The 23,237-nt window shown below is 38.1% G+C and overlaps 1 protein-coding gene across 30 annotated transcripts in view; it reads left to right on the plus strand.

Annotated features, from left to right (window-relative positions):
* Nucleotides 1-23,237, plus strand: part of LOC105708774 (centrosome-associated protein ALMS1-like) — a 261,189-nt gene that overhangs the window by 72,661 nt on the left and 165,291 nt on the right. For 26 of the 30 annotated variants that reach the window (XR_010340699.1, XR_010340700.1, XR_010340697.1 and 23 more), the window contains 5 exons: nt 5,593-5,710; nt 7,177-7,649; nt 9,204-9,319; nt 9,423-9,572; nt 22,766-22,856. The exons of 1 other annotated variant lie outside the window; for it this stretch is intronic. Coding sequence is in view for 22 of the 29 variants with exons in the window: in XM_064371249.1 (XP_064227319.1) it covers nt 5,593-5,710; nt 7,177-7,649; nt 9,204-9,319; nt 9,423-9,572; nt 22,766-22,856 (948 nt within the window). In the remaining 7 variants the exon portion in view is untranslated. Of the gene's footprint in view, nt 1-5,592; nt 5,711-7,176; nt 7,650-9,203; nt 9,320-9,422; nt 9,573-11,724; nt 11,761-22,765; nt 22,857-23,237 lie in introns of those variants that run through there. 3 more of the 30 variants (XM_064371265.1, XM_064371261.1, XM_064371266.1) reach the window with 3 other exon arrangements.

The raw sequence follows: 23,237 nt of genomic DNA on the forward strand, positions 1-23,237 counted from the left end.
ATGCCCAGCTAATTTTTTGTATTTTTAGTAGAGACGGGGTTTCACCATGTTGACCAGGATGGTCTCGATCTCTTGACCTCGTGATCCACCTGCCTCGGCCTCCCAAAGTGCTGGGATTACGGGCGTGAGCCACTACGCCTGGCCCTATTAGCTCTTTATAAAAGATAAACTTTTAGTACTTTTATAATCATTAAGGGATTCAATCATGAAGATGGTTTTATAATTTTTTTTTTTTTATGAGAGAAAGAAAAAAGGGGGAGAGAGAACAGGATTCTTGCTCTATTGCTCGGGCTGGAATGCAACGAAAAATAGGTATTAAACACCTCCTTTATGCCAGTAATTGTGCTTAACAACGGAGACAGGAAGGAATAAGGGAAGAGAATAACAAACAGCCAACCAATATTTCATTTAAGTCTGTGAAATGCTGTGCAAATGCTGAAGAGTGATTTACTTCCAATTATGTAGTCACTTTCAAAATAGGTGTAATATGATACTGAGAAAAATGTATGTTCTGTGGACCTGGGATGGAGAATTCTATAAATATTCACTAAGTTTACTTATTCCAGGTCTAAGTTCAAATCATAGATGTCCCTATTAATTTTCTCTGTTGTTGATCCGTCGAATATTAACAATGTGGTGTCAAAATCTCCCACAATTATTGTGCAGGAGTTCAGGTCTCTTTATAAGTCATTAAGAACTTGTCTTATGTATCTGAGTGCTCTTGTATTGGGTGCTTATATATTTATAATCATTAACTCCTGCTGTTGCATTGATCTTTTTACCATTATGTAATGTCCTTTGTTTCTTTTAGTCTTTGTTACTATTAAAGTCTATTTTGTGAGAGAAGAAAGTTCCAACTCCGTGTTTTTTTTTTTTTTTTCTCTCCATTTAATTGGTGAATCTTCTTCCATCCCTTTGTTTTGAGTCTTTATATGTTGTTGCTTGTGAAACAGATCTGGATACAGCGTACCGATGGGTTTTGACTTTTTATTCAATTTGCCTGTCTGTGTCTTTGATTGGGGCATTTAATCCATTTAAATTTAGAATTAATATTACTATTTGTGAGTTCAATATTGTCATTTAATGCTAGCTGGCTATTTTGCCCATTAGCTGATGTAGATTCTTCATTATAGAGATACTCTTTACGTTTTGGTAAATTTTTGGGATGACTGATACTGGTTGTTCCTTTCTGTTTGTAGTGCTTCTTTCAGAAGCTCTTGTAAAGCAGGCCTGGTGGTGATGAAATCTCTTGAGTGCTTGCTTGTTCGCAAAAAATTTAATTTTTCCTTCACTTATGAAGCTTAGTTTGGCGGGATATGAGATTCTGGGTTGAAAATTCTTTTCTTTGAGGATATTGAATATTGACCCCCATTCTCTTTTAGTTTGTAGGGTTTCTGGTGAGAGGTCTGCTGTGAGTCTGATAGGCTTCCCTTTATGGGTAACGTGACCTTTCTCTCTAGCTGCCCTTAGAATTTTCTCCTTTATTTCACCCCTAGTGAATCTAGCGATTTTGTGTCTTGGAGTTGCTCTACTTGAGGAATATCTTTGTGGTGTTCTCTGAATTAGCTGGAGTTGAGTATTGTCCTGCCTTACTAGATTAGGAAAGTTTTCCTGAATAATATCCTGAGGAATATTTTCCAACTTGGATTCATTCTCTTCATGACATTCAGGTATACCTGTCAATTGTAAATTAGGTCTTTTCACATAGTCCCATATTTTTTGGAGACTTTGCTCATTCCTTTTTACTCTTTCTTCTCTAATCTTGTCTTCTCGTTTCATTTCATTAAGTTGGTCTTCGACCTCTGATATCCTTTCTTCTGCTTGATCAATTCGACTGTTAAAACTTGTGCATACTTCGCGAAGTTCTCGTATTGTGTTCTTCAGTTCCATTAATTCACTTATATTCCTCTCTAAGTTGTCTATTCTTGTTAGCATTTTGTCAAACCTTTGTTCAAAATTCTTAGTTTCTTTACATTGGGCTAGAACATGTTCTTTTAGCTCATTAAAGTTCCTTATTATCCACTTTCTGAAGCCTAGATCTGTTAATGGAATGCACTCGTTCTCCATCAGGCCTTGTTCTCTTGTTGATGAAGAACTGTGATCCCCTGTAGAAGGAGAGGGATTCTGATTTTGGGTTTTCTCAGCCTTTTTACGCTGGTTTCTTCCCATCATTGTGAGTTCATCCACCTGTCGTCTTTGTAATTGCCTACTTTCAAATTAGGTCACTGAGTGGACGTCCAACTTGTTGATTCCCGGCGCCAAAATCTGAGCAACCCACTGCGCCGGCCAAAACAGTGGCATTAAGATTCGTGGTGCTTTTCTGCCTGGGAATCTCTGTTCTGGCTTCCCTCTTGAGTCCCTTCTTCAATCAGGTAAATGGGCGACTCTGCCTTCCCAGAGCTCCAAACGTCGACCAGAAGGGGACCCAGTCCCGTTTACTCTGCACCAAGAACTGCCGTGCCGGAGCGCCGGCAAAACCAGCACACCGGTCACAAGAGTCGCCCTGGCGACCCGTGGGGCTCCTCCGCTGGGAATCTTCCAGTCTGTGGGTAACAAAAATTTGTCTGAAAGTGTGGCGTCCTCTCATTCTGTGTGCTTTCTCTGGGAGCTACAATCCTGAGCTGCTAGTGATCAGCCATCTTGGATCTCTCTGGTTTCATAGTTTTGTATAGAAGGATGAATAGGACTTAATTCAGCAAGTTCTTTGCAAACATAAACTAATGCTATCCAAATCAAGATATTAGTGTCAATGTGTTCTATGATGTGGATCATTAAAGTCAATTTTAGGTCCACATTTTAAGAAAGATGTTGACAAAGTTAGAGTACCTTTGTGGGAAGAGATGACTATCTTTTGATAGACAAAAGAGAAGACTTTGCTATGGTCAAATATTTGAAGGGCTGTTATACTAAAGAGGAAGCAACTTATTCATTCATGTAGCAGATATCTAAGTGCCTCCTGTGTGTTTGATGTTAGGGATATATAGATGAAAGCTACCTCCTCTTCTGGGAAGGCAATCAGTAAACGGAAAATAACAGTACTATGGGATTTGTGTTGTAATGGTGTAGAGCAGGAGTCAGCAAACTATAGCTTACAGGCCAAGGCTTGATTTTGTACTGTTCATCAGCTAAGAATGATTTTTGCATTTTGTAAAGGATTGTAAAAACAAACAACAGTAGTATATGTGACAGATTATATGTGACCAACAAAACCGAAAATATTTACCATCTTACCCTTTATAAAAAAATGTTTGCTAACTCGTAGTCTAGAGGTTAAAATGAATATATAACTTAAAGGGAAACTGTTTTTCAAATTGATGTAAAAAAGAACTTTCTAATAGTCAAAGCCATTTAATAGTAGAAAAGGCTATATTAAACAACAAAAAGTGAGCTTCATGTCACTGCAGGATATCTAGCAAAATTCTGTGTTAGCATTATAGCTCTGGGGAGGAGATTGTATTTTGTGACCTCCAAAATGTTTTCTAATGTAAAGTTTTATTCTACTGTCTCATTTACTATAGACAGGGCAGAACATTTTAAATTATTGGAGTAGATTCCTGCATCTGATAGGCAGAGGACATTTTATCATTGCTGTTTTATTATGTGTAAGTACTAACATTCTGATAATTAGGCTCTCACCAGTGGCAAATGTCATTGATGATGGCTGGTGCCAGAATGGTTAGATACCTCAAAAAAGAGGGAGCCAAGCCAGTAACAGATGTCCAAACTTGAGGAAACAAGAAGCAGTTGAAAGCTGTAAAAAAAAGGCATGGCAAATAAAATACACCACCTTCCCATCACACACAAACACAGATAATGTTGTACACTTAAGAATCATTAACTCTTCAGTTTTGGCGCGCTCCTTTAGGAAAATACGTTTTCCCATTTACCTGATTTAACTGTCCAACTCCAACCTGAAATATTCTTAAATATTTAAGGAGATGCTGAAATGCTGCTTATAACTTACTTGTTACTTACTATTCCTTACTTATACCTAAATAGCTATTTTAGGTACTGAGGATTTCTGTAGGTTTTGAAACCTGGTAAGGGATAACTCTAATTTTTTTGAGAAAAGACTTTCAGGTTCTTTAAATACTCAGCCTACAATTAACTGGAAATAGGAAAATTGCTTTACTTGCCCAAAGGTCCCCCTTGTAGCATTAGCCCTAGTGTATTTGGGGATTTGTTAAAAACTCTTCATGATTTTTAGACGGGTGAAGAACTGTTATGGAGGTTTAAGACTGATTCTCTGTGCCAAGGCCAAAGAGGAACCATACCAATGTTCCTTGGTGGCAAAGGTTATTGTTATATATCAGTTTCTTGTTTTTAATTAATTCATTCAGTAAATAACTCTGTTTTGAGTACCTATTAAATGTAGCAGGTACTTTGCTAGGCACTGAGGATATAGCTATGGATAAAGTAGACACAGAATTGATAATTTAGATGGGAAGTGGATAGATCAAAGATTAAAACAAGAGGGTGATAAATTACATGGAAGATGTGCAGGGTATGTGAGCAGTGACAGTACATGTTTTGACCAAGTGAAGGGCAGATGACAACATGGTGAGATCTGTGAACCCTTGGTTTGCAGTAATTTCAGGGGGAACAGTGGTGTGAGAGAGGAGTCCTCACTTTGTACACAGTACACTTTGTACACTTTGTTACATCATTCTGAAATCAAGAAAGTATACTGATTAAAATACAAATGATTTAAGTCAACATTCAGGAAATCACAAGAATTTTTTTTTGTTTTTTCATTAAAGCAGCAGTTAAACTTTTTGGGTAACAGAATTCTTTTACACATTGAAAAATCACTGACAACTCCAAAGAGCTTTTGTTTGTTTGCGTTATTGATATTTCCCACATTAGAAATTAAAACTGAAAAATTAAATATGTATTTATTAATTCATTGAAAGAGTACATATTTTATAGAAAAAGAACTTTTCCAATACAAAAATGTGTAGAAGTATGGCCATGTTTTACTTAAACAATTCTGTAATGTCTTGACTTAATAGAAGACAGCAAGATTCTTATGCCTGTTTCTGTATTCAATCTGTTGCCGTATCTTACGTTCTGTAGCTTCTGGAAAATGTCACAGTATCCTTTTGAGAGAATGAGAGTGATTAAGGCAAATGATATCTTGATATTATTTTGAATAAAATTTTGACACTAGGTACCCCGTAAGAGTGTCTTAGGGCTCAGGAGCTTCTATGCCGTACTTTGACATGATAGTAAGAGCATTTGCTAAAAGTTGGAATGCTTGGGTTCAAATCTCACTCTGGCATTTCAGCTACTTGAATGTGGACAAGTTACTGCTTCGTAAGTTTTGTAATCATGTTTCCTCACCTGTAAGATATGTATAATAATACCTATCTTTCAAGGTTGTCATGAGGATTAAATGAAATAGTGTATGTTAAGTGCCTGGACCTTGTCAGGCTCTCAATAAATGGTAGCTGCTACTGCTGTTACTTTTACATTATTATTATAATGCTTGTAGAATTCTCCATATGGTAGCATATATAGGTGCTTTAAAGTATTTAAGTAAATCATTGATTTTCAGCATTACTCAGCATTTTTATATTTGAACCTTTACAGTCATACAAGATAGCTTTGCTTCTCCTGATTTGCCTTTGTTGACATGTTTGACACAAGACCAAGAATTTACACCTGATTCTTTATTTCATCAAAGTGAACTAAGTTTTGCACCTCTGAGGTAGGATGATGATTCATTTGCATGTAACCTTTCTCCTTTCTTGTTTTATGTTGTTACTAATATTAGTGACTTCAGGCCAAGGCAGGACTTTGATGTGGGACTTAGATACTCTTAGCACACACTCTGAAGGTAACGAAGTCCTATACTAAGACTTGATGCATATTAATTTGGCAGAGTAACGTGTAGAGATGAATCAGATGACTGTAGTTTGTTTAAAAATAATTCCTAATGTATTCAGGTATTTCTAATGTATTCAGGTATTTCAGGCATATTTTAATTTAGAAGGCACACTAGATTTTCCTTCTTATAAACCTCCCCATCTGTTGCCCATCATCTCTCTCCTCCCTCTCACCTTTATTCTGCAAAAAGCATTTATTTCTAGGTGACTAACTTGTTTGGCACTCTGATTTTATTCAGCTGTTATTGAATGAGACTAGTTAGCTCTCCTTACTTTATAGGAGGTGTGAATATGAAGTAAGAAGCTTTTTATAAACAGACATATGCAAATTAACAGATACTCCAAATTCATGTCCTTTAGAATAGTCATAATGGGAGAAAAGTCTGGAATGTTCAAAAAACATATTTGGAATTATTCAAGAATGGTTTCCTCTTTTAGAAGTGAAAAAAAAAAAACCCACCTTAAATTAAAAACTATAGATGTTTAGAAAGCAAAAAGTAACCCCTGTCCTTATACTATATATTACCTTGTATCACTTTTATGAAAAGTGATCTGTACACATTAAGTCATCAACTAATGATTAAGTTACTGTTGTGTTTTCGTAATAGATCGCTTCTTGAGTGGTGTTCTTTCTCTTTTTGTTTGTTGTTTGTTTGTTTTTTAGATGGAGTCTTGCTCTGTTGCCCAGGCTGGAGTGCAGTGGTGCCATCATGGTTCACTGTAACCTCTAACTTCTGCACTCAAGCAATCCTCCTACCTTAGCCTCCTCAATAGCTAGTACTACAGGCATGTGCACCATGCCCAGCCAATTTTTAATTTTTTTGTAGATACAGGGTCTTGCCGTGTTGCCAAGGCTTGTTTTGAACTCCTAGTTTCAGGCGATCCTCCTGCCTCAGCCTCCCAAAGTGCTAGGATCACAGGTGCGAGCCACTGTGCCTGGCCTTGCGTGATTTTCAAGAGCATAATAAATGACTAGTAAAAAAGTTAATGCAGGTTAAATGAAAAATCATGGTAGGTGTCGTTATGAAAATCACATTGTGTCTATTGCTTTAGGAGAAGCCTGAGATAATATTAGGGTCATAGGGTGGTAGTTCACCTTTTGGTTACAAAGAATTTGCTTTGTTCGGTCATTAGCCATCTTAAAGGAGTCTGAAATTAGGAGAGCTTTGTTGTTCAATACACTTTTCAAATAAACTTGATTTCAATGGCATATGTATTTTTGTGTTAGTACTTAAAAATTAAATGTTTTTAATGTGTTATTTATTTATTTTTAACTATATATTTTCAGGGAAATTGCTGATAAGCCTGAAGACACTGAGTGGTTTTCTCGACCATCGGAAGTTAGTGAAGCTTTATTTCAGGCTACTGCAGAAGTAGCTTCAGACTTAGCGAGCAGTTGCTTTAGTGTATCTCAGCACCCACTTATAGGCAGCACAGCTGTTGGGTCTCAGTGCCCTTTTTTACCTTCTGAACAAGGGAATAATGAAGAGACGATTTTATCTATTGATGAACTGAAAATTCCCAAAGACTGTGATAGTTATGATACTCTTTGTTTATATATGTCATGGGAGAGACAAAAAGATACACAGCAGCCTGAAACCAATTTAGCTGATAAAGATCAAGTTTCAGTTGCAACTTCATCTGACATAACTGATGAAAACATAGCTACTAAAAGAAGCGACCATTTTGATACTGCTTGTTCATATGGGCAGTATTGGAAACAGAAAGCTTTACCTAGGCAGACAGAAACATATTTAACCAGTAAGTACCCTGATTCTTTTTCAGATTCATTTGACACAATTGATAAAAATAAAATTTCCAAGGGAAGTAAGAATTTTAGTGTCCCCTTTTCCTATGTGCCATGGAACAAAGAGGAAACTTTACACCACCCAGAAGCATGTGTAATCAGTAAGGACCATGCTTCCTTTCCATGTGAAGTTGCTCTTCATCATAATAATAAATTTGTCATATTCTTTCTTGCATTGTTTGTTGGAAAGAAGAGGAAAAGGGGTTCCCTTGACTTCGGATAGTCATTATTTTGAGAATGTTTATTTAAGGGCTCCAGCTGAGATTGAGGCAAAACAAGAGATGGATTATTTGGAGAATTATGAAAGAAATGAAGATTTGCAGAAAGAATCATCTCAATGTTTTGAACTAATGGAGACTAGAAATAATTTAGTATCTTCAGAAGTGCAACCCACATCCTCAGAAATAGAGTACATTAGGAATGTTATAGCTCCTGATAATTCTGTAAAAGTTTCAGAGGGACATGTACTCTCCAGGGCACATGATAGCTCTAAAGTGGTGGCTTCTGGTGGTCTTCCTCCAACCGTTAAATCCAACTTGTATGAGACATCAGAATAACTGTATTTTTAAGAGGAGAGAAACCAAAAGGAAACTTCTTTTTTTGGTGATAAAAATATTGATGCTACTGAAAATGTAGCCTTTGGGGCAGTTATTGCCTCTATTGAGCCTTTTAAGAAAGACAGTACGGTAAATAAAATCCAAGCTGATATCAGTAAATCTTTAGCAGATGACAGCCAAGAGAGGGAACCAAAAAATCTAGATCTTTCTTCATTAAATGATAATGATGAAAACTCTTTCTTTGATAGGCTTAAACATCCATGCCATCAGTCTACTCCTGGGCAGTAGTTTTGAATCAGCGGATTCAAAACTATTGTTGGATAAAAAGGATGATGATGATAGCTTTCTATACTGGCATCCAAATTTAAAATCACCCCCTAATGCTCTTCAGAAAATGTTTATTGAGCCACTTTGTGTTATTCCAGAGCTTAAGTCATCTGCTTCTTTGAGTGAAAAATCTTACAATCAGGCTGTTGGTCTTGGCAAAACACAGTCAGCTTCATTTCAGTGTGATATAAGCAATAAATCATTTCCTCCCTTTGGGAAAATAAAGTCTGTTCCTTCTCTTGACCTTGGAGAGAAGGTAGGATCTTCAGATATTATGTATTATGTGAAAGTATTAACTTCAGACTCTTTGGTTTTACAAGATTTAAAGCAGCCAACCTTTGAAGAAGTTGCAGATTACTCAGACTTTAATTTGGGTAAGGATGTTAACTGTAGTAATGCCATTGAAGGTCCGCCTGCAGCTGTAGGAAGCAGCTTTTCAGCAAACTTGGTGGCGTGTGATGCAAAGTCACAAAGTGCTTTACCATTGACTAGTGATGCATCATTAATTGCAGTCACCCAAGAGACATTACTGAAAGGTGATACCAAGGTGAAATTATTTGGCCTATGGGAGCAGAGTCTAGTTTTACTATATATACAATTATGCAAATGACTTCTATTTTGTAGAGGGCCTACAGGGGAAGGCTGAGTCTGATGTCATAACGCTGGATGGTGATGCTGAATGCTGTAGCCTAAATGAAAATATTGTGTTCAGTGAAAGAGTTGCTGAACTACAAAGAAAGGTGAGACACAATAAAATGATAGTTGTAAGAAACATGGCCTTTCTCAGTATTGTTTCAGGAAATGGTATTGTTTGTTTTTATTTTACTTTTTGCTATTTCCCAGGTACATGACCAATGTGATTTGGCTGGTCAGTACATTGAGCTAGCAGCTTTAGAGAATTTTCATGATGACCTAGAGATGAATGACAGCTCCCTGCACCGGCAACCTACTTTACAACTTCCATCCGAGAAGGAAAGCAATATTGAAAAGCCTGTAAGTTTTTTTAATCTGAAATTTCTTCTGGGTGGAGAGAGGAATGTTTTGTTTGAAAAATGGGCTCAGGTTGGGTGTGGTAGCTCACGCCTGTAATCCCAACACTTTGGAAGGCTGAGGTGGACTGATCACAAGGTCGGGAGTTTGAGACCAGCCTGACCAACATAGTGAAACTGTGTTTCTACCAAAAATATAAAAAATTAGCCAGGCATGGTGGCTCAGTTTCAGCTACTCAGGAGTCTGAGGCAGGAGAATCACTTGAAGCTGGGAGGCGGAGGTTGTGGTGAGCCGAGGTTGTGCCATTGCACTCCAGCCTGGGCGACAGTGCAAGACTCTGTCTCAAAAAAAAAAAAAAGGGGGGGCCCATTTATATCCTTCAGTACCAGTTTATAACTTGTACCTGTTCATCTGATATCCAGGAATATGTTCCATTAGAGGTTGGTATAAAAGAAATGTTTTTATTTTGTAGATTGTAAGACTTAGTTCTGTGGTGTTTTGTAAAAGGCCATCCCATGGGGCTCCCAGGCTTTTCATATTGAGGCAGCCTAACGCTTCTTAGTTGTGCCAGCAAGAAACTTTAGACAGTGTTAAAACTTATAGACAGTGTTAAGATTAGACTTATTTGTGTGAACATTCAAAAGCTTGTACTTTGAATTCTTCCCTCTGGTCTTCAATGTACAATCCTTGAAACAGTCCCTGGAACATTTAAGTATGTGTGTTTAGAAGCTATTGAAAGACTTGACTTCAGAGCTGTCTTGAAAATTAGAAGACCCATGTTTTACCAGGAAGGATAATGAAGTGCTTAACGTCCAAACTGGCCAGTGTCTCTCCAAAGGGAACTATCTCTTTCTCAGATGAGCCACACAGTGATGTATATACATGTTCCTTCCCTCTCTCTATTTATATAATTATTACCATTGGATATGTGTACTAGAAACTGGCACCTCTAGGGTGTTATAAAAATTTTGTGTCAGCCTTTCTTTTATAGAAGGCTTTTATTTGCTTGGATCCTTGGATCCCTTGGCATTAATGTTCCTCTGGTCCCACTGAATATCCTCTTCTATTGTCTGGTTCTGTAAGTCCCAAGGTGAGCCTCACTTCCTTGTGATATATCCTTATATCCTGTTATTCATTAAACAGAGTTAAATAAAATAGTGATGTACTTAATGTTACTTCTCTCTTCCTGTTTTCTATGTATAAGATTGGCATATTTTTGTAAAGCTCTATTACCTTGGGTTACAACTACATTTAGACATTTAGGTTCAGACCGTTGGTAGAAAATGAACAAAGATATGATAAACTTTTATTTATAATTTATTACATTAATTCAATTTTTTAAACAGACTCATTAGGTTAGTTTTATTTTCTTTAGTATTCTAAACTAGGCATTCTTTAATTTTAATCGGGTAACAGTAGGGATGAAAATGATAGTTAACACTTTGCTCAAGTACTATGCTAAGAGGTAACATGTATATATCAATTCATTTTTGTCCTCTGTCAATCCTATTAAATAGAATTATTGGAGGTCATTATCATCCTCATTTTACAATTGACACTTAGAAGATTTAGGAACTTGCTCATCGTTTTTGAGCAATTGGGGTAACCAGTATTTGAAACTAACCATATCTATGTACTATATTTTTCTTTGTTTTTTATTTACATAATTAATATATCATAAAATTCACCTTTTAAAGTGTACAATTCAGTTTTTAGTGTATTCATGAGTTTGTGCAACCGTTGTCACTTTCTATTCTAGAACTTTTTCATCACCCCCAAAAGATAGAGCCATTAGCAATCACTCCCAATTTCTCCCTCCTCCCAGCCCTGGCGAATCTCCTTTCCATCTATATACATTTGCCTATTCTGAACTGGCTTTCATTTAGATAATGTTTTCAAAGTTTATCCATGTTTTAGCATGAATCAGTAATAATCACCCTCTTTTTTTTTTTTTCAGACAGAGTCTTGCTCTGTCACCTAGCCTGGAGTGCAGTGGTATGATCTCAGATCACTGCAACCTCTGCCTCCCAGGTTCAAGGAATTCTCGTGTCTCAGCTTCCCAAGTTGCTAGGATTACAGGTGCCTACCACCACAGCTGGCTAATTTTTGTATTTTTTTTCCTTATTTATTTATTTTTATTGCATTTTAGGTTTTGGGGTACACTTGAAGAACTTGCAAGATTGTTCCATAGGTACACACGTGGCAGTGTGATTTGCTGCCTTCCTCCCCATCACCTATATCTGGCATTTCTCCCCATGCTCTCTCTCCCCAACTCCCCACCCCCTGCTGTCCCTCCCCTATTTCCCCCTGACAGACCCCAGTGTGTGATGCTCCCCTCCTTGTGTCCATGTGTTCTCATTGTTCAACACCCGCCTATGAGTGAGAACATGCGGTGTTTGATTTTCTGTTCTTGTGTCAGTTTGTCCATGTCCCTACAAAGGACACAAGTCATCATTTTTTGATGGCTGCATAGTATTCCATGGTGTATATGTGCCACATTTTCCCTGTACAGTCTGTCATCGGTGGGCATTTGGGTTGGTTCCAGGTCTTTGCTATTGTAAACAGTGCTGCAATGAACATTCATGTGCACGTGTCCTTATAGTAGAACGATTTATAATCCTTTGGATATATACCCAGTAATGGGATTGCTGGGTCAAATGGAATTTCTATGTCTAGGTCCTTGAGGAATCGCCACACTGTCTTCCACAATGGTTGAACTAATTTACACTCCCACCAACGGTGTAAAAGTATTCCTATTTCTCCACATCCTTTCCAGCATCTGTTGTCTCCAGATTTTTTAATGATCACCATTCTAACTGGCGTGAGGTGGTATCTCAATGTAGTTTTGATTTGCATTTCTCTAATGACCAGTGATGATGAGCATTTTTTCGTATGTTTGTTGGCCTCATGTATGTCTTCTTTTGTAAAGTGTCTGTTCATATCCTTCGCCCACTTTTGAATGGGCTTGTTTGTTTTTTTCTTGTAAATCTGTTTTAGTCCTTTGTAGATTCTGGATATCAGCCCTTAGTCAGATGGGTAGACTGCAAAAATTTTTTCCCATTCTGTTGGTCGCCGATTCACTCTAGTGACTGTTTCCTTTGCTGTGCAGAAGCTGTGGAGTTTGATTAGGTCCCATTTGTCTATTTTGGCTTTTGTTGCCAATGCTTTTGGTGTTTTGGTCCTGAAGTGCTTGCCTACACCTATGTCCTGAATGGTTTTGCAGAGATTTTCTTCTAGGGCTTTTATGGTGTTAGGTCTTAAGTCTTTAATTCATCTGGAGTTAATTTTAGTGTAAGGTGTCAGGAAGGGATCCAGTTTCTGCTTTCTGTACATGGCTAGCCTGTTTTTCCAACACCATTTATTAAACAGGGAATCCTTTCCCCATTGCTAGTTTTTGTCAGGTTTGTCAAAGATTGGATGGTTGTAGATGTGTTGTGTTGCCTCCAAGGCCTCTGTTGTGTTCCATTGGTCTATATGTCTGTTTTGGTACCAGTGCCATGCTGTTTTGATTACTGTGGCCTTGTAGTATAGTTTGAAGTCCAGTAGTGTGATGCCTCCAGCTTTGTTCTTTTTGCTTAGAATCGACTTGGCTATGCGGGCTCTCTTTTGGTTCCATATGAAGTTTAAGGTGGTTTTTTCCAGTTCTGTGAAGAAGGTCTTTGGTAGCTTGATGGGGATAGCGTTGAATCTGTAAATTACTTTGGGCAGTATGGCCATTTTCACGAGACTGATTCTTCCTCACCATGAACATGGAATGTTTCTCCATCTGTTTGTGTCCTCTCTTATTTCGTTGAGCAGTGGTTTGTAGTTCTCCTTGAAGAGGTCCTTTACGTTCCTTGTTAGTTGTATTCCTAGGTATTTTATCCTCTTTGTAGCCATTGTGAATGGCAGTTTGTTCTTGATTTGGCTCTCTTTAAGTCTGTTATTGGTGTATAGTAATGCTTGTGATTTTTGCACATTGATTTTGTATCCTGAGACTTTGCCGAAGTTGCTTATCGGTTTCAGGAGATTTTGGGCTGAGATGATGGGGTTTTCTAGATATACAATCATGTCGTCTGCAAATAGAGACAATTTAACTTCCTCCTTTCCTATTTGAATACCCTTTATTTCTTTTTCTTGCCTCATTGCTCGGCTAGAACTTCCAGTACTATATTGAACAGGAGTGCTGAGAGAGGGCATCCTTGTCTAGTGCCAGATTTGAAAGGGAATGCTTCCAGTTTTTGCTCATTCAGTGTGATATTGGCTGTTGGTTTGTCGTAAATGGCTTTTATTATTTTGAGATACGTTCCATCAATACCTAATTTATTGAGGCTTTTTAGCATAAAGGGCTATTGAATTTTGTGGAAGGCCTTCTCTGCATCAGTTGAGATAATCATGTTGTTTTTGTCTTTGGTTCTGTTTATGTGGTGAATTATGCTTATAGACTTGCATATGTTGAACCAGCCTTGCATCCCCAGGATGAATCCAACTTGATCATGGTGGATAAGCTTTTTGATGTGCTTTTGCAATCGGTTTGCCAGTATTTTATTGAAGATTTTTGCATCTATGTTCATCATGGATATTGGTCTGTAGTTTTCTTTTTTTGTTGAGTCTCTGCCGGATTTTGGTATCAGGATGATGTTGGTCTCATAACATGATTTGGGAAGGATTCCGTCTTTTTGGATTGTTTGGAATGGTTTCAGAAGGAATCGTACCAGGTCCTCTTTGTGTGTCTGGTAGAATTCAGCTGTGAACCCATCTGGGCCTGGGCTGGGCTTTTTTTGGGTGGTAGGCTCTTGATTGCTGCCTCGACTTCAGACCTTGTTATTGGTCTGTTCAGGGTTTTGACTTCTTCCTGGTTTAGGCTTGGGAGGATGCAAGTGTCCAGGAATTTATCCATTTCTTCCAGGTTTACTAGTTTATGTGCATAGAGTTTTTTGTAATAATCTCTGATGATGGTTTGTATTTCTGTGGAATCTTTGGTGATACCCCATTTATCATTTTTTTAAATTTATTTATTTTTATATTTTTAGAAAGAAAAAAAAGAATGAGGAAGAGGAAGAAAGGAAGAGAAAGAGAGAGAGAGAGAATGGGAGTATTGCTTTCTTGCCCAGGCTAGAATGCAGTTTAGTGATGGGTATTGAAAACCCCTTTTATACTAATAATTATACTTTATGATGTAGACAGGAAGGAATAAGGCAAGAAAATAACAAACAAGCAGCCAACCAATATTTCATTTAAACCTATGAAATGCTATGCGATTACTGAGGAGTGAATTACTTCCAATTATGTATTCACTTTTGGAATAGGTGTGAGGTGGTAATGTATGTTTTGTGTATTTGAAGTGGAGAGTTCTATAAATGTTTATTAAGTTTACTTGTTCCGGGTCTGAGTTCAAGTCCTGGATGTCCTTGTTAATTTTCTGTCTCGTTGATCTGTAGAATCGTTAGCTCTTCTTGTTACATTGATCCTTTTACCATTATGTAATGTCCTTTGCCTCTTTTGATCTTTGTTGCTTTAAAGTCTACTTTATCAGAGGCGAGAATTGCATCTCCTGCTTTTTGTTTATTTGTTTATTTTTACTCTCTGTTTGGTTGGTAAATCTTCCTCCTTCTCTTTGTTTTGAGTCTTTGTGTATCGTAGCATGTGAGATGGGTCTGGATGCAGCATACCGATGGGTTTTGGCTTTTTATCCAATTAGAATATATATAAGTTTAATACTGGCATTTGATGTTAGCTGGCTGTTTTGCCCGCTAGTTAGTGTAAATTTTTCATTGTGTTAGTGTTCTTTGCTTTTTGATACATTTTTGGAAAGGCTGATATTGATTATTCCTTTATATGTATAGTGCTTCTTTCAGAAGCTCTTGTAAAGCAGGCCTGGTGGTGGTGAAGTCTCTAAGTACTTGTTTGCTCACAAAAGATTTAATTTTTCCTTTGCTTATAAAGCTTAGTTTGGCTGGATATGAAATTCTGGGTTGAAAGTTCTTTTCTTTAAGGATGTTAAATATTTATCATTTTTTATTGCATCTTTTTTTTATTCTCTCTTTTCTTTTTTATTAATCTGGCTAGTGGTCTATTTTGTTGATCTTTTCGAAAAAGCAGCTCCTGGATTTATTGATTTTTTTGAAGGGTTTCTTTGTGTCTCTATCTCCTTCAGTTCTGCTCTGATCTTAGTTATTTCTTGTCTTCTGCTAGGTTTTGAGTTTTTCTGATCTTGCTCCTCTAGCTCTTTCAATTTTGACGATAAGGTATCGATTTTAGATCTCTCCTTACTTCTCATGTGGGCATTTATTGCTATATATTTTCCTCTAGAGACTGCTTTAAATGTGTCCCAGAGATTCTGGTATGTTGTGTCTTCGTTCTCGTTGGTTTCGAAGAACATCTTTATTTCTGCCTTCATTTCATTGTTTATCCAGTCAACATTCAAGAGCCAGTTGTTGAGTTTGCATGAAGCTGTGAGGTTCTGAGTTAGTTTCTGAATTCTGAGTTCTAACTTGATTGCACTGTGGTCTGAGAGAGTGTTTGTTATGATTTCTGTTCTTTTGCATTTGCTGAGGAGTGATTTACTTTCGATTATGTGGTCAGTTTTAGAGTAGATACAATGTGGTGCTGAGAAGAATGTATATTCTGTGGATTTGGGGTGGAGAGTTCTGTAAATGTCTATTAGGTTTGCTTGGTCCAGGTCTGAGTTCTAGTCCCGGATATCCTTGTTAACTTTCTGTCTCATTGATCTGTCTAATGTTGACAATGGGGTGTTAAAGTCTCCCACTATTATTGTGTGGGAGTCTGTGTCTCTTTGTAAGTCGTTAAGAACTTGCCTTATGTATCTTGGTTCTCCTGTGTTGGGTGTGTATATATTTAGGATCGTTAGCTCTCCTTGTTGCATTGCTCCTTTTACCATTATGTAATGTCCTTCTTTGTCTCTTTTGATCTTTGTTGGTTTAAAGTCTATTTTATCAGAGACGAGAATTGCAACTCCTGCTTTTATTTGCTCTCCATTTGCTTGGTAAATTTTCTTCCATCCCATTATTTTGAGCCTTTGTGTATCCTTGCATGTGAGATGGGTTTCCTGGATACAGCACACCGATGGGTTTTGGCTTTTTATCCAATTTGCCAGTCTGTGTCTTTTGATTGGGGCATTTAGCCCATTTACATTTAGGGTTAATATTGTTATGTGTGAATTTGATCCTGCCATTTTGATGCTAGCTGGCTGTTTTGCCTGTTAGTTGATGCAGTTTCTTCATTGTGTTGATGCTCTTTACCGTTTGGTATGTTTTTGGAGTGGCTGGTACTGGTTGTTCCTTTCTATGTTTAGTGCCTCTTTCAGGAGCTCTTGTAAAGCAGGCCTGGTGGTGATGAAATCTCTGAGTACTTGCTTGTTTGCAAAGGATTTCATTTTTCCTTCACTTATGAAGCTTAGTTTGGCTTGGTATAAAATTCTGGGTTGAAAGTTCTTTCCTTTAAGGATGTTGAATATTGGCCCTGACTCTCTTCTGGCTTGTAGGGTTTCTGCTGAGAGATCTGCTGTGAGTCTGATGGGCTTCCCTTTGTGGGTAAGCTGACCTTTCTCTCTGGCTGCCCTTAGCATTTTCTCCTTCATTTCAACCCTGGTGAATCTGACGATTATGTGCCTTGGGGTTGCTCTTCTTGAGGAAAACCTTTATGGTGTTCTCTGTATTTCCTGGACTTGAATATTGGCCTGCCTTGCTAGGTTGGGGAAGTTTTCCTGGATAATATCCTGAAGAGTATTTTCCAGCTTGGATTCATTCTCTCCGTCACATTCAGGTGCACCTATCAAATGTAGATTAGGTCTTTTCACATAGTCCCATATTTCTTGGAGACTTTGTTCATTCCTTTTTGCCCTTTTTTCTCTAATCTTGCCTTCTCGTTTTATTTCTTTGAGTTGATCTTCGACCTCTGATATCCTTTCTTCTGCTTGGTCAATTCAGCTGATGAAACTTGTGTATGCTTCGCAAAGTTCTCGTGTTGTTTTTCAGCTCCATCAATTCACTTATATTCCTCTCTAAGTTGTTTATTCTCATTAGCATTTCATCAAATCTTTTTTCAATGTTGTTAGTTTCTTTGCATTGGGTTAGAACATGTTCTTTTAGCTCACAGAAGTTTCTTATTACCCACCTTCTGAAGCCTGATTCTGTCAATTCATCACACTCATTCTCCATTCAGCCTTGTTCCCTTGCTGGTGAGGAGTTGTGATCCCTTGTAGGAGGAGAGGCATTCTGGTTTCGGGTGTTTTCATCCTTTTTGCGCTAGTTTCTTCCCATCTTTGTAGATTTACCTACCTGTCATCTTTGTAGGTGTTGACTTTCTGATTGAGTCTGTGAGTGGACGTCCAGTTTGTTGATGATGAAGTTATTTCTTTCTGTTTCTTAGTTTTCCTTCTAGCAGTCTGGCCCCTCTGCTGTAGGACTGCTGAGGTCCACTCCAGGCCCTGCTTGCCTGGGGCTCACCTGCAGCGGGTGTACAACAGTACGGGTTGCTGCCAGTTTCTTCTTCTACTGTCTTTGTCCCAGAAGGATACCCGCCAGATGTCAGTCTGAGCTATCCTTTATGAGGTGACTCTTTGGATATACAGGGATCAGGGAGCTGCTTGAGGAGACAATCTGTCCTTTATAGGAGCTCAAGTGCTGAGCTGTGAGCTCCGTTGTTCATTCAGAGCTGCTGGGCAGGTACGTTTAAGTCTTCTGCAGCAGAACTTATAGACTCCCCCGCCCCGGCTTTTTTTTTTTTTCCCCAGGTGCTCTGTCCCAGGGAGTTAGGGATTTATTTATGAATTTCTGTTGTGATGCTGCCTTTTTTCAGGGCTACCCTGCCCAGCGAGGAGGCAGCTTAGAGTGTCACTGTCTGCCTGCAGAGGCTTTGCTCAGCTGCTGTGGCCTCCGCCCAGTTGCCGTGTGAATTTCCCTGCAGTCCTGTTTATACGGGTGTAGTTAGAACTGCCTGAGCAATGGTGGCCCACCTCTATAATGGCGGACTCTCTGTAGTGGCGGGTTGCCTCGGCAATGGCAGGCTGCCTCAGCAATGGCAAACTACGTCCGTAGTGGTGGACTGCCTTGGTAATGGTGGACGCCCCTCCCCCAGAGAACTGGATTGTCCTGGGTTCAGCTGTGCTTGCTGTGAAACTCCCAATCCAGAGTGTTTCCGATTGCTGTTTTTTTGTGGGGGTGAGACCAGCCGAGCCTGATCACCTGGCTCCCTGCCTCAGAGCCTTTTTTGTTGTTGTTGTTGTTGTTGAATGGTCGACTGTCTCCCAGGTGTTCCAGTCACCTGTTGAAAAGGTGCTGGGATCTGTGTGATTTCCTGTGCGGCGACCCACTGCACCGGCTGAAACAGCGGCGTTGATATTTGTGGTGCTTTTTTGCCCGGGAATCTCCTGGCCTGGCTCCCTGTTTCAGTCCCCTTTTTAATCAGATGAACGGGTGACTCTGCCTTCATGGAGCTCCAATCGCCTGCTAAAACGGCACCTGGACCCGTGTATTTTATATGGAGAACCGCCATGCTGGGGCACCGCAGAACAGCCGCACCGGCTGCGCCGGTGAAAACAGCTGCGCTGGTGACCCGTGGGGCTCCTCCACCTGGGAATCTCCTGGTCTGTGGGCAGTAAAAATCTGTCTGGAAATGTGGCGTCCACTCACCCTCCGCGCTTTCACTGGGAGCTGCAATCCTGAGCTGCTCCTAATCGGCCATCTTGGATCTCTCCATATCTGTGTACTTAACCACCATACCATAAACTGCCCCCCCAACCTTTTAACTATTCTTTGTGAAACCAAGGTTAAGATTTTGAATTATTTTGGCAAGAGTGGAGGTTTCAACGGAGATTGCCTAAAGTCGAGTTCAATAACAATGAGAAACAAAGTAACAACTTTTAAAGTGCTCTAAATCTTTAATACTATTTTTGTGACTTACATCAACCTTTCTTGTAGATAAAATGTATTTTAAAAATGAAGTTATATAGGTTCAGTTAATGTGCAGAGACTACCTTTGACCACAGCTCCAAATTTTAATCTGTCCTTGAATGTAGCCTTAAGTATATTCTTTCAATCTAAGGAATATGCTGTTATTCCCTATATTGTCTTTCAGTCTTAGCTCTATTCTGTGATCTAGGAGTTATTTAATTTCAATATCAAAAAGGCAAGGAGCCAGATGGGGTAGCACTTTTTTTGCATGGCTCAGCTTGCTTTCAGGGGCTTGCTTACTCCTTGGTTTCTTCCTTACTCTCCTCATCTATGTCACAGAAGAGTCATTCATACTTGCTTGGTTCACTTTTATATCTACCCATTATAAATGCTTATTTGGGTATCCACATGTGCATGAGGCAGCTGGGAACTGTGAAAAGAACATAGAGATTTGCAGTCAAAATTCAGTTCAGTTACTTTGTTAGCCTTGTATTTTGAGCAAATGACTTTGGAGGATCACTTTCTTGATCTGCATAAGGAAATATGAATAGTAAAATTCAACCTCATACATTGTAGTATTAAATGGGGCAAGTTATATAGCATTTATATAGTGCCTTGTTGTTAGTTCTCTTCACTTTACTAAATCTAGACTACTAAAATCTCTGGTGGTTTCCTACTTTCTGTAATTTTGTATTTCTTTCTTCTTGTTCTTGTTAGCAGCACACAATTAATATGCTTTTTTTTTTTTTTGAGACAGAGTTTCACTCTTGTTGTCTAGGCTGGCATGCAATGGCATGATCTCAGCTTACTGCAACCTCCACCTCGTGGGTCCAAGCAATTCCCCTGCTTCAGCCTCCTGAGTAGCTGGGTTTACAGGTGCCTTCCACCATGCCTGGCTAGTTTTTTGTATTTTTAGTAGAGACGGGGTTCCACCATGTTGGCCAGGCTGGTCTTGAACTCCTGACGTCAGGTGATCCACCAACCTTGGCCTCCCAAAGTGTGGGGATTACAGGTGTGAGCCACTGCGCCTGGCCTAATATGCTATTTTAGTACCTCTTGTTTTGGCCATTTAACTCTAAAAATTATTTAAGGTTTAAGCCTTAAATTTCTTTTCTATCCCCTTCATGCCCCCTCTACCTTTGGAGACCTAGTTGCCTATCTCTGTGTGAATGATTATCACCTCTGTTTTTATACCCTAATATATATCTAATTTATTTTACATGAAGTTTTCTTGTGAACATTGTCATCACCCCAAATTCAACTTGCCTATAGCGAAATAACTCATATTTTTCCTAAAATTAGACTGACTTGTACAGTTCCTGAGTTTTTATGAGAGATATTAATATTTTTCTGGTTTCTTGGTCATCTTCATTCTTTCTTTGTTGCTGATTAAACATTGGGAAGATAAACTAATCTTGATTTCTTTTTCTCCTGGTTCTTCCCATTTTCAGTTAGCAATGAAGATCTGCTGGTTTCTTAAATAAATACTTCTCATACTTTTCATTTTACATTTTCTTTTGTATTACCTGCTCTAATAGTTCTATATTTTGAAACTTTGACATAATGAATTTTTTTTGACGTCAAGATTGTAATAAAAATTTTTCTTTATTTCTGTGTTTGAAAACTGTAGAAAAAAAGCTACTATAAATACACACTCACAAGCATCTATGTATTATATATGGTCATGCCACATATTTCAGTCAATGACAGACTGCATATATGATGGTAGTCCTATAAGATTAAAATACTGTATTTTTACTGTACCCTTCCTATGTTTAGATACACAAATACTTACCATTGTGTTACAGTTGCCCACAGTATTTAGAACAGTAGTATGCTGATAGTTTTCTAGCCTGGAAGCAGTAGGCTACACCATCTAGGTTTGTGTAAGTCACTTTGTGATATTTGTACAACAACAAAATTGTCTAACAGCACATTTCTCAGAACATATCCGCGTCATTAAGTGATGGATGACTGTATATTATATATGCATATATTTACGTATATGTATGTGTATGTATATATGTGTATACATATAAGCTGTGCTTCAGAAAAGTTTCCTGTAGGAGTGAGGTAATTGAAAACCAAGAACTTTGTGCTATGGGAAAGCAGGGCTTCTTAGTACCATTATCATTTGAGTTGGGTAAATCTTTGTTATGGTGGGAGGTGTGTTTCCTGCATATTGTAAGATGTTATGTAGCATCCATCCCTGGTCTCTATTCACTAAATATTAGTGAATATTTAGTGAATAGAGGCCTTCCCAACACAAGTTATGACAGCAAAAAATGTTTTCAGACATTGTCAAATGTCCCTTGGTGGGTATAAAATCTCTACCAGTTTAAAAATACTGGTGTAGAGAAACCTATTTGGGCAGTTGATGTAGATGTAGAATGTTCATTTCCACACTCTGCTGACTTCCTAAGAGTGTTTATTACTACGCAATGAAAAATTGATGAAAGAGGATAGAAGAATTCATGTTTATTTGCATTTTTAGACTTCATCCTGAGAAGATATGACCGAAATAATCTTTTTAGGAAAATAAAGATACCTAAAAATGATATATATTTTTACGTGTGGGTGTACTGTGAATTTGATGAAAAGTTATACATGTTTAGATATTAATGTCACCAATAATGGTTTCTAATTTCCTTTTTAGTAAGGACTTGTGACCTGATGAAAGATTAGGAACTTTTTTTTTTGAGCAGTTAACCTCTACTTCACTGCCAATTTATAGTCTCCACTACTTTTGTTTCAAGAAATTTGAGGACTTATGCTTGTTGGTAACTGATCACAGTTATAGTTCTTTGATGCTCTCATTTTTCTTCTAAACATTTGTGAGTTTCTAGAAAATATTTCTGTTTTCTTTTTCCTTCTTACTCTTTCTTGCCCATAGTGCACCTCTCTACCTTAAAAAAAATACCTGAGCTTCTCAAGAATAATACCATGGTTCAAATTCTCCAATGTTCATAAGGAGCAAACTTCTGAGTAACAGAGCACTTCTAGACATACTGTCTATAATATTTATATAGACAGATTTCTAAGCCCTCAGGATGATTTAGAGTCTTCTGAGAGTTGACCCAACAAGGTATGACCTATATATGAATTCAGAAGGTTTGAGATTATGATCTTAAGTAACTAGTATAACTGCTTAGTATTCATCTTTATAAAAATGAGGGGTTATTTTTAGCAGATGAAGTTTGAAATTAATGCCTCATTTTTTTCATTTCTTGATAGGTGGGTCATTCTAATCTGGGCATTAATGAGTCTTTTTCATTTTTATTGCCTTCATTTGTTCCACATAAGCCAACAAGAGAGTCGGAATATCACTCTTCAGACCTCAGAATGTTGAGGATGTCTCCTGACACTGTGTCAAAGACTCCTAAACATTTAGCAGGTATGTAGAAAAAGGAGATAGTAAATGTTCCCCTCATGGCTACCTTGTGAAAAATTAGACCTTGTTAGGTCTAATTTTTTATTTTTTAATATCTGTAATAATAATGCTTCAGATTAGATGTGTTTATAAATCCTGTCTTAGTCTCCTCAGACTGCTATTACAAAAATACCTTAATACCTTAAGTGTGGCTTATAAACAGCTGAAATTTGTTTCTTGCAGTTCTAGAGGCTGGGAATTCCAAGATCAAGTGCTGGCAAAATCAGTGTCTTGTGAGGGCCTGTTTGTCAGATATGACACGTTCCTCTGTGTCCTCTCATGGTGGAAGGGGAAAGGGATCTCTCTGGAGTCATTTTTGTAATGGGCACTAATCCCAAACATGAC

This window comes from Aotus nancymaae, unplaced genomic scaffold (assembly GCF_030222135.1).
Source record: "Aotus nancymaae isolate 86718 unplaced genomic scaffold, 86718_ANA_hifiasm-v0.15.2.pri h1tg000125l, whole genome shotgun sequence".
Taxonomy (NCBI): domain Eukaryota; kingdom Metazoa; phylum Chordata; class Mammalia; order Primates; family Aotidae; genus Aotus; species Aotus nancymaae.